Source organism: Haplochromis burtoni, unplaced genomic scaffold, assembly GCF_018398535.1.
Source record: "Haplochromis burtoni strain Fernald_Lab_line unplaced genomic scaffold, NCSU_Asbu1 Contig_31, whole genome shotgun sequence".
NCBI classification, from domain to species: domain Eukaryota; kingdom Metazoa; phylum Chordata; class Actinopteri; order Cichliformes; family Cichlidae; genus Haplochromis; species Haplochromis burtoni.
In genome coordinates this window covers 200,404-211,472 of record NW_024582392.1, presented here as the reverse complement: position 1 = coordinate 211,472, position 11,069 = coordinate 200,404, and the positions used below count along the sequence as shown (strand labels likewise).

Below are 11,069 nucleotides of genomic sequence, written 5' to 3'. Positions count from 1 at the left end.
CACACACACACACACACACACACACACACACACACACACACACACACACACACACAGTCTGTGTTCGTTAGTACTTCATATTGCTGAGCTGTGTGCCAGTCTGCACTCTCTTTCTGCAGGTTAAGACTTTTATAAAACTACCGAGGGAGGAAATGATGGGAGGAGTGAAATTGCACAACAGGAGCCAGCTGGTGAAATGTATTCCCCCAAATATTGAAATGTTCCTCCTTTCTTGCTTCACAATTCACAGATCACCAGTTCCTGGAGTCGTTGTACTAAATGAGAGGAGCTGAAAGACTGTAGGTTTAGGTTACTGCAACCATTTTACTCACCGACTGGTTTACACATGAGGCAAGGCACGTACACACACCGGCTTCCACAAAAGGAGGGGGAAAAAAACCACACCACACACGAGTCATGCACAACGTCACTGAAAGCTGAGTAATAGTGTGAACAAATAAATGCGCAGGATGTTTTGTACGTAGGTAAGAGTGAGACAATCATAAAGGGAGACTATTTAACACCCGCAAACTTCCCTTTTAACCAGAAACCAAAGACGAGTCAAGCATCACGTACTGAAATTAAAACCACCAACATATTCTAAGTGATTCCATCAAAGTTGTCATTTGGCAGTAGAAAGTAATATTTCAGCAGCCGGCCACAAGTTTAGCCAAAATTGTTGGAATATTTGTGTTTAACAGGGAACAGGATCCAAGACTTAGTGTTTACGAAAAATGAAGAATTAGTGTATGTAATGTAATGTTGTGTACCAGCAAGTGTATAACTCAGGATCAGATGCATTAAAACAAAAGAATAGTCATTTTTTGCTGTGTTCCAGCAGCAGATCGGTTTAACATGGTGTAAAAGGAGCAGCTGTATTAAAGCATTAGGCAAAGTGCAGGTGAGTTTCACTTGCATTCTGCCCTACTGCTTTCAAAGTCACACCATGTGGTGCATAAAAAGGTCACAGCTGCTGACAGAATGATGGCAAAAGGCCAGGCATTGCCTGGCATTGGTTAAAACGGGTTTGTTTTGTATTAAACTGTCTGATGTAATGTTTTTTTTCCAGGCTTAGATTTACACATGCAAAAAACAGTCAGTCCATGTACAACAAGGGGCAATTAATCCAGAGACGGGAAACTCTGAATGCAATTACAGGTCATTCTTCAGCTCTGGTTAAACATCTTTGGGTTTACTTGATGTACTATTGGTGCATTTTAAACATACCAACAACAAAGTAGTACAAATGACTTCATATCTTTGAGAATCTTCTCACAAAGATCATTATTTGACCCAGAAACTGCCACTTAACCCCTGACTCCTCACTAGTTTGTATGTTACACCAGTAGAGCTGTTTTTGGCCATAGACCACACCCAAACACTGTAGTGTACTTAAGTTAGGAGAGGTCATGTGGTCACTGAGCTGGAAGCTTGAGCTGGACTGTCCTCTCTCAGTGAATGACGCTATAGGTTTTTCATTAAACTTCTTATTGGGGTATAATTTTAATTGAAACTTGTCTCTAGCAGTTATTTTACTTGGTGTTTTTTATATAAGTGGGTTGAACTTGGCACCCTGCTCACACTGAAATCTGATCCATCTCGGTTTGTTTTAAAAGGGTCAGTTTTTACCCAAACTCAGTTTTGTTCCTTCAGCCGAAAGGAAAACGTGATCGAAGGTCCCAGACGAGATGAATGTGACTTTCGCGGTCGTGAGTGAAGAGGTTTTTTTTTGTTTGTTTGTTTTGTTTTTAAATCTTTTGTAAAACTTTCCATATTTCCCTTGTCAGGAATAAAGATTTCAGAGAGCCATGATTAGTTTTACTCATGAAAACATTGCTAATAACCCCCGCTCTTCCTGGTGTTCACACTCGCTATGTGATGCTTTGAGGGCATTTTTAGTGTGAAGGTCAGATAGACTTAGTCAAAACATCTTTAATCATAGCTGTGAAATAATCTTTCCTGACATTGAACCCCACTAATGTGTGTGTGTGGGGTTTGTTTTGGGGGTTTTTCTTCCCAGAAACCACACGAAATACCCTCTTTGTAAATGCAGTAAACAGATTTGCATTGATTTAGCAGTAGCTTTGGGAGATTTGGCTGTTTGAGCAATGTCAATAGCCCTGTGTACACCAGCTCTTTATGTCTGATTGACTCAGTCTAAATGGGATCCTGTTCTTTTGTTAAATGTTTAAAAGTTCAACCCACATCTTTCCCAAGGTTTGTACTTTCTCATACATGATTTCTTTTGCCTGCTGCTTTAAAGAAAGTAGAGAATGAAATTAAAGGCTAGTTAAGAAAGCAGAAAAGTTGTCTTTCTGGGAGGAACTGTTATAAGTGGCGATGTGCACGATGAGTTCTTGTTGTAAAGTTGTTTTTCAACTGGAACTGTTACTGAGGTTACGGACCTCATGTATTAAACGATATGAAAGGCTTCAGATAAAACTCTGCACAAAATGAAAATTTGAGAGGATGAAGGGAAATCAAACACGATGCTTACAGAGCCTTAGTTTTTGTGTTCTCATTCTGTGTATCAGTATTCTCTCATAAAAGAATACCGTGAGGTTCACGCAGAAGCATCTGTTTCTATGAAGAAGCGCTCTTTGTAGAGCTGTAGAATTGGGTCCCTTTAAAGAAAGCCATCCGATTTTTATAAAAACAACAAATGCATATATTAATACAGGAAAAGTTTGCATACAATTGTTTAAAAAATGCTATATTTTTGAGTTATAGATTTGTAATAAATAAAAGAATGACGTCCACGATACACATTCAGTGGAAGTGATGTCGCTTATGCAGCAGGCTGTCTTGAATCGGCGGCCGCCACAGCATTGGGAAGATGGATATGTCTGATCTTCATTCTCTTTTCTACTGGAAAACAAGCTGTTTCCAGTTATCATTCCATGACTTAAGACTTTGGTCACAAGTCCAGTAATCCTATAGATGGCCACAGTACACGTTCCCTCACTGACACAAAGACGTACATGCATACAGAAAGTACAAACACTAACGACTGGTGTTGTTCCAGCCCCAATTTAAATGGCTTTGTACCCTGAACATGTTATTCCTGCACTTTTTGGCAGAAGCAGTTTGGGAAACCCAGGCAAGAGGATTATTGATCCTGATCTTTGTAATCCTTACAGCTTTAGACGTGTAGCGGAGTTGCAAACAAAAACACGTTCGCTAACTTTGTCGTCAGGAATTCCAGGATTTTACGTTGCAGAGTGGGGAAAGGGGGCTTTTTATGTGGCCCGTGTGTAATTCCGGTCACAAACCTCGTGATGAGTAGGCGCACGGATACAGGACGTCTCTTTCTGACTTATCTTGTGATCTAAGGACTTTTCTGAGTCAGTAGGAGGAAAAAGAGCCTGTGTCTGAAGAAGGGATGAGTGGGAATTGGTGCATGGGTGCTTATTGTGCTGCACTAAGAGCAGGGGCTCTTTAATGTCTTGATGTTTTAGAGCAAAAAGAGTTTGAAGTTCACTTTGGTCACCAAACACAAACAATGTTTTATTGTCCATTTTTATTCCTGTTGACACTGCTGGCAATTTGTTTTGTTTTTGTCTTGCATTCATTCATATTGGCTTCCAGTGTTAGAAAATGAGTGTTTTTCTGTTACAAACCCTGCTGTGCTTTGGCTTCGGATGAGCATTGAACAAAGAGTGATAAAATATGCACTGAAACTGCAGTTTCATTGCCAGATTGTCTGTATATTTTTAGCTTTGGTCTAGAGTAGTTTTGCATGAGTCAGTGTCATAAATAAAACCGATTTAGCTTATAGTGAGCTTTGGAGCAACTCCTCAGTTCTTCTTCTGCCTGAATCAAGTTGTTGTAGATGTTTTGAATGTGATGGTCGTACTGAGCTTTAAAACAATTTATTTATTTTAAAAAAAAAGGATGCATTTAATGCAGGCCAGATGGAGGGACGTTGATTTGTGAGTAATGTGGCTGGTGGAGAAATGTGATGCAGTAGAACTGTTGGGGCAAATCCAATCAGCTGTTTCTTCTGCAGTTTTCTTTTTGCCACGGAGTCTGATCAGTCGTTGTTTAATGAAACAAATGAAATTAAGACATGCTAGCGCTCTGTTATTGGGATGCTTTTATTTAAATAAATCTAGTCCTGGACTGAAGCAGAAGGGTCGGTGCTAAAATTAGATGCTTGCACACCTGACTGCTCTCTGCTTGTGGATGCTGCGTCAGAGTGGAGATGAGGACAAGTCTTTGTGGTGTCACAGGGAGAAAGGGAGCAAATGAAGGAGGGGGAGAAGGGATCATTTATATAATATCTGAGAACACTGCTCTCTGTGCTTTGCCAGCAAACACTGTCAGGAGTTGTTTATGTGCAGCCTGTGTGCTGAGGGTTTGTACTTATTCCTGTCTTTGTGCAGTTTCACTTCAGTTTACCGTGAAGCTCCAACAAGCTCTGACAGCAGGCACAAGTCTTTGTTTTAAGCACAGCACGACTTTACCCGTTTGACTCGAACGTGGAAACCCACCACCCTGAACATGGCAGCCTGCCCAGCTCGGGCTTTGTGCCAGCCGGTCAGACCCTCAGTCGGGGACAGACACAACACAGAAGCGAGCTGTCCGAGACAGAGGTATTTAGACGGTGCATGAGTAAGTGCTCGTGCAGGCAGAGCGCCCTCGGTCTTTGTGGCCTTCTGCCCAGTTTGAAGGGCAAAGCCACCGTGGTCTGCGTGAAGGACTCAGGCCGAGTGAAATGGAAATGGCTGCTTGCTAAGTGCACTTGAGTCTTTGATTCTTCTAAAATCATGAATATTTAAAGACTCTATTTTTGTCCTCCTCTCTCTGTCCTCTTGGAGCTTATTGTTGGACATGATTACAAATTATTTATTGATGACTGCAGGATTTCAAAAATATTGCTGTGGAACACGTTGTGATAAATGTCTGGTTGGGAAGCTGTGGAGTCACCTTAGGTTCCCTATTGATGAGCCATGACTATCCTGATGTTTATCCCTAATCAGCCATGACGGCTGTCTTTCAGTGTCCGTCCCTCCTTAGGAAGGAGGAGCCAACCAGCTCCTTTGGGGTTGAAAAAGCTCACTGTCCTTGTGTTAGTCAGCCTCACAGATGTAAAGGATGTGCTGGTTTTGAAACCAAGATGCACCACTTTGACCGTGCAGCTTTCAGAAATGTCTTATCTTAACTTCAGGGAGCTAATACCAGAATTAAGTTAACTAATGCTGTACCTGAAGTGTGAGGGGAAACGACTGAGTCATGGTTGGTACATAAGGGTCGACTTAAATGCACCTCTCACACCTTTAATAATGAAATGAACCCAAGGGAAAACGCACAAGTGGCGAAACTGCACTTTAGTTTTCACTGGGAGTCAGACCAGATGTGAGTGGAAACTTGGAAATGTTTCTAATTTGTAATTGGTCACCATTAATCTTCTCTTTTTCCTGACTGGTGTAAACCCCAAAGATATTTGGTTTACATTATAGAAAACAAAATGCTGTGCGAGCAGTAACTGCAGGCTCATGTGCAGGCCTTCAGTTTGTATTCGTATCCAGCAGAGCCAGTGTTCACTGTCAGCCTGGATCCATGTGAAGGCCCATTCATAGTGAGCCTGGCAGGCAGGGCGGAGACACGTGGGCCTCCTCTGCCTGGCTCCCTTCTCCTCCTCCTCACCCATTTCTTTCCCATCTCACTCCTTCCTCCCCTCTTTCTCTAGTGAACATCTTATAACTCTTGCTGTTATGCAAGTATTGTCCCAGTTTTTCATTTGTGCTGTCACAGCACCACCTGTTGGTGAATCTGCTCTCCAGTCTGTCTGTAAGTCTTAAGGTCTTAAAAGCATTGAATCCATGTCTGTAAGATGCCCTAAATTTAATTTACACATTTTTTTTTGAGTATTTACTCTTTGATGGTGTAGATGTGGCATAAACTTGAGACACATGTTTGAGTGGGTGGTGTTACCAGAGGCAGTCCGTCACGCAGTTATTAAAAGTAGTATTTCATGTCAGGAGCTCAACAAATATAAATTAGATTAACTTCTGCCAATTATCTGGCTTCTGGTCATTCTAATTGATTTAAAGGGGATTTAATCGTATTAAACACGAGTTAAAATATCAGTAAACAGATTTTCAGTTTCCTGCTGGTTTTTATCATGAAATGGTTTCAAGTTGTTTTCAGTGCGGCATAAAAAGGTGGAATTCCTAATAATCCTAATAGCAACTCAAGGAGACATCTTAAGTACCTCATTTTATTTAAACCAAAGATTAAATCTCATGTATGTATAAATAAATAAAAGAAGGAAAATACCGTAGTTAGTTCTGACATGGTAGAAGAAAAGAAAATTTGTACTTAAGCTCAAAAACTGGGTGGAATTAAACCGGCACGGATCAAAAAGTGTATATTCTTCTTCTTTGGTGAAAAATGGGAAATTGCTGAACCAGCTTGTTAGTCCTCCCTGATGTGCTGGCTGCAAAATATTGGCCACAGATGTACTTTAAATATTTAACTCTGTTCTTCTATCACTCTACTTGGTGATGGTTCTCTTTCTTACCGTTCTCTTGTTCCTCTCCAGGTCCAATCAGCAGCATCCTCGTGAATAAATTCGGCAGCCGACCGATCATCATCCTTGGCGGTTGTCTGTCAGGGTCTGGTCTGGTTGCAGCTTCTTTTTGCAACACGGTGCAGCAGCTGTACTTCTTCATTGGAGTAATTGGAGGTTTGTTTTTCATCAGTTTTCTTGAGTAAATCCTCAAAATGAGGGAAATCTGGACATTTTCTTTTGATGGCTGAGTTTTGTTTTCTTGTTAATGTTGTTTCTGTGCCCTCGTTTCCAGGTTTGGGACTGGCCTTCAACTTGAATCCGGCGCTCACTATGATCGGTAAATACTTCTACAAGCGCCGGCCCATCGCCAACGGCCTCGCCATGGCGGGCAGCCCCGTGTTTCTGTCGACCTTGGCTCCCTTCAACTCCTGGCTGTACGATGAGTTTGGGTGGAGAGGCAGCTTCCTCATCCTCGGTGGACTCCTGCTCAATTGCTGCGTGGCCGGCTCGCTAATGCGTCCCATCGGCCCCAAACCTCAGCCGCCCAAAGTGGAGGCGGTGGAAGCAGGGCAGCCTCAGCCCAAGAGGACGGTGCTGCAGAAAATCAACTCCTTCATCGACTTGACGCTCTTCAAGCACCGCGGCTTCCTGCTCTACCTGCTGGGCAACTTCGTCATGTTCTTTGGTCTCTTTTCTCCGCTCGTCTTCCTCTCCAATTACGCAAAGAGTAAGGACATCAGCAAAGATAAGGCGGCCTTCCTTCTGTCAGTGCTGGCGTTCATCGACATGTTTGCTCGGCCCTCAATGGGCTTTCTGGCGAACACCAAATGGGTCCGGCCCAGGATCCAGTACTACTTTGCTGCATCCGTCCTGTACAACGGTGTGTGTCACGTGCTGGCGCCGATTTCAAAAGACTACTCGGGATTTGTGGTCTACGCCATCTTCTTTGGCTTTGGTTTTGGCTGGCTGAGTTCTGTGCTGTTTGAGACGCTGATGGACCTGGTGGGGGCTCAGAGGTTTTCTTCAGCTGTGGGTTTGGTCACCATCGTGGAGTGTGGGCCGGTGCTGTTGGGCCCACCACTGACAGGTAAGACATCCCAGGGAGAGGGAGGGTGGAGATTTGGGCTGGTTATAAAACTTGACGTCAAAGATTATCGGTGTAATAATTGTTAAAATGTTGACGCAGATCATAAAATCTGAATCTCCTTTCTTTTGCCCACCTCCAGGCACCTTCTATAACTACTACCAACACTATGACTTCACCTACATCACCTGCGGCATCGTCCTCATTATAGGAAGCATCTTCCTCTTTGTGGGAATGGGCATCAACTACCACATGTTAGACCGAGAAAAGAAAGCGGAGGAGCAAAAAGAGAGGGAGGAGCCCAAAGAGGAGCGTGCTGCCATGCTGCCGCCTTCTTCTCCGGCAAAATCGAGCGAGGATGGCGTACCAGCAGCTGTCACAATGGACGAAGTCTCCAGGATGGATGAGGACACAGTGTAAACGGACAAACTTGGGAAGAAATGAACACGCACGAGAGCTGCAGTTACAACCACACAGCATCTTTATAGAGAATAATCCCTTTTTACACCACCCTGAAGCCATAGAAACCGCTCCATGATTAAAACCAGAGGCCTGCTGCGGTGACGCTGATGTGAATCTGCGCTCGGCCTCATTCAGACCTCCGGTTTTTGGTCTTTGACGTGCCTTTTTGGTGAACTGAGAGCGTTCCAGGCGGTGCTGCTTGCATAAACACCAGATAGACGCACAGCAGACGGAGTGACTGTAACCATCCCGGAAAGTAACGAGGACTTTGTCTCAGGGTCTCAAGCTGTCACAAAGGTTCAGGGCCTCGTGCGCACACTTTTTAACTTTTTTTTTTTTTTAATAAGTCACCATACATGTTACAATACAGAAAGTTCTCCCTCGTGTTCTGCACAATCACTTCACTGCTCAAGGGCTGGATGTAAGCGCTCGCATCCACATTGTTAATCATAATATTAGTTAGAATTTTTTTTTAATTAATTAAAAAAATATGGGGTAAAAAGTAGTTCACTACAACACAGGGAAAAGTTAAGGTTCTTGTTTTTAACATTTTAGGAATGTAGAATAACAAATATCAGTTTTCCTGTTTGTGGAAAATCAGGAAGCTGTAATGTAGGAATCTTCTGAGCGGTATGAAACTAGGTCAGGATGCAGGTATGGAGGCAGAAATGTGGAATTTCAGAGCAGCTCTGATCTTTTATTGAACTGATGAAGATTATGAACATCATCGGAACAGGTCACACAGACGGGCTCCAACCCTGCTGATGCATCCACCACGTGAGCTGCAGGCTGGGTTGGGTAATAAACGGCACCACACGTTGGTGCGTGTGAGGGGGTGAAGCTGTGGGGAGTAGATGGATGGTTGGGTGGCTTCTGTGTGCTCTGAACATTGTTACAAAAATGTTTTTTTTAATGTAATTTTTGGGGCGCAGAACAGCACATTTGTGGTATTTGAATAGTGAAAACGGTTTAGTTCAGTTTCTACAAATCCCTACAAAAAAAGTAAAATATTTTAGCTTTCAGGAAACGACAATCTAACGAGGTCCTTTTTATAGAGTTTAATGTATTTGGATCAGTGGCGACGTGAGTGAGTGAGGTGTGTTTGTGTTCCAGCAGGTAGGTTTAAAGTTTGGGGGGATTTTGTCATTTCATTCATTGTAAGTTCAGTCAGTTTGTGAAGTGTACAGAATTACTCATATCAGGAGGACAGATTTAACCGGGTGAATTAACGGGGCTGAAAGCTGAGAACGTTTAAAGAACCCTGTTGGGAGAGGGACTAACACGGTTATCATCTTTGTTTTCATCACGTTGAGAGTAACAGAAATATTGCACATGACCAGCTTTAGAATCGGATAAAGTCCCTGCCCACATGAGACGTTTCCACGGTCGCCCGAGCATTTCCTTCCTCACAGAGGAAAGCTTCCGATTGGGCGACAGATTTTACGTTTCCCTTTCAGTAGGAATGGATACTTATTATGTTATTATGTATTTTGGTGACTAAATATGACCAAATGTTAGTATTCAAAGTGATTAATTACAAAGTGTGAATTTGTTTCTTCATGTGTATTTTTGTAAAGGTACTACTGGTACCAATGGGGAAACTGGTCTCTCTCCTCGCTGAAGTATCCACCTGTTCAACAGGTTCATATTTCAGGGGAAAGAGCATCTGCTGCATCGGTACGGCCACATTCGACTGCTCCAAACCCTGATTTTTTTCTCCGTTAAAAAATAAATAAAAACAAAAAACTGACCTTCATGAACTTGTTGGTAATCGATAAACTGTTATTCTAGGTTTTATTTTCTGAATTATGGTCATTTCAAATTGAAAGTTGTTCTACTTTCAGGATGAGCGTTTTGTGAAGTGACACACTGAAAGGAGGCGATACTGTTTCATTTAAACTGGGTTTTAAAACGGTATTATAATAGTCGTCTTTTTTAGTGTTTTTATAAAGCGGACAAAACTTTAGTTTCTGTAATATTTTTTCTTTTAGTTGCTGTGGATTTTTTTATGTGTGTTCTTATTATTTTGAGTGTTGAGAATAAACAGTTTTTAAAATGAAACCTGTTGTATTGATTCTGTAACTTAAAAATAAAGCTTTTTTTTTTTTTTCAAAATTAGCAGAAAAACTGTACATTTACAGTCATTACACATGTCTAACATTTTTATATACAACTTAAATTCTTGCACTCAAATCCTGAAAAGGAGGCATCTCTATATACCTGAAGCTACCACAGCAAGCAAATACTTACAGAAGCTTGACGAGAGAGAAACGTGAAACTCGACGACAAATTCACACTCGCTGGACATTTCATTAGGTACACCTTGCTAGTACAGTGTTAGACTTCCTTGATTCTTCATGGCACATCTGTTATCTGTTGGCTTGAGATCAAGCGGGACATACAAATCCAAGAAACCAGTTTCAGATGATTTGAGTTCTATGATGTGTTATCCTGCTGGATGCAACCATCAGACATAGAAGGGTCGGACAGCACCAATCTGCGTGTATGCTGCGGTGTTTAAACAACGCTCATTTGGTGCCACGTGGCAAAAGGCATGCCAGAATATATCCTCCACACCAGCAGCTCGGCCTGCTGGTGTAAGGTGGGATGGATTCGTGCTCGTTCACTCCAAATTCTGACCCCTACCATGTGAAGGTTTTTCTAATTTTCCATTATCCAATTTTGGAGAGCATGTGTAAATTAGAGTCTCAGTTTCCTGTTCTTAGCTGAGAGGAGGGGCACCCAGCGTGCTTTTCTGCTGCTGCAGCCCATCTGCTGTAAGGCTTAACATGTTGTGCATTTAAAGATGCTCTTTTGCCTCTTTTACTTTTACATACTTTGGTTATAGCCAGGAGTTATGAGTTATTGTATAGTTTGGCTTTTTTCCACCCAGAGAATCACTGCTCACTGGATATGTTCTCTTTCTTAACAGCTCTGTAAACTCCAGACGTGTGTGTGTGTGTGTGTGTGTGTGTGTGTGTGTGTGTGTGTGTGTGTGTGTGTGTG

General features: G+C 42.3%; 1 protein-coding gene across 1 annotated transcript in view; it reads left to right on the top strand.

Annotated features, from left to right (window-relative positions):
* Positions 1-10,124, top strand: part of LOC102303816 (monocarboxylate transporter 1) — a 27,201-nt gene extending 17,077 nt beyond the window's left edge. Inside the window, exons 3-5 of the mRNA XM_005918731.3 lie at positions 6,548-6,691; positions 6,810-7,604; positions 7,744-10,124. Coding sequence (XP_005918793.1) covers positions 6,548-6,691; positions 6,810-7,604; positions 7,744-8,021 — 1,217 coding nt within the window. The 3' untranslated portion in view covers positions 8,022-10,124. The remainder of the gene's footprint in view (positions 1-6,547; positions 6,692-6,809; positions 7,605-7,743) is intronic.
* Positions 10,125-11,069: the final 945 nt, after the last annotated feature.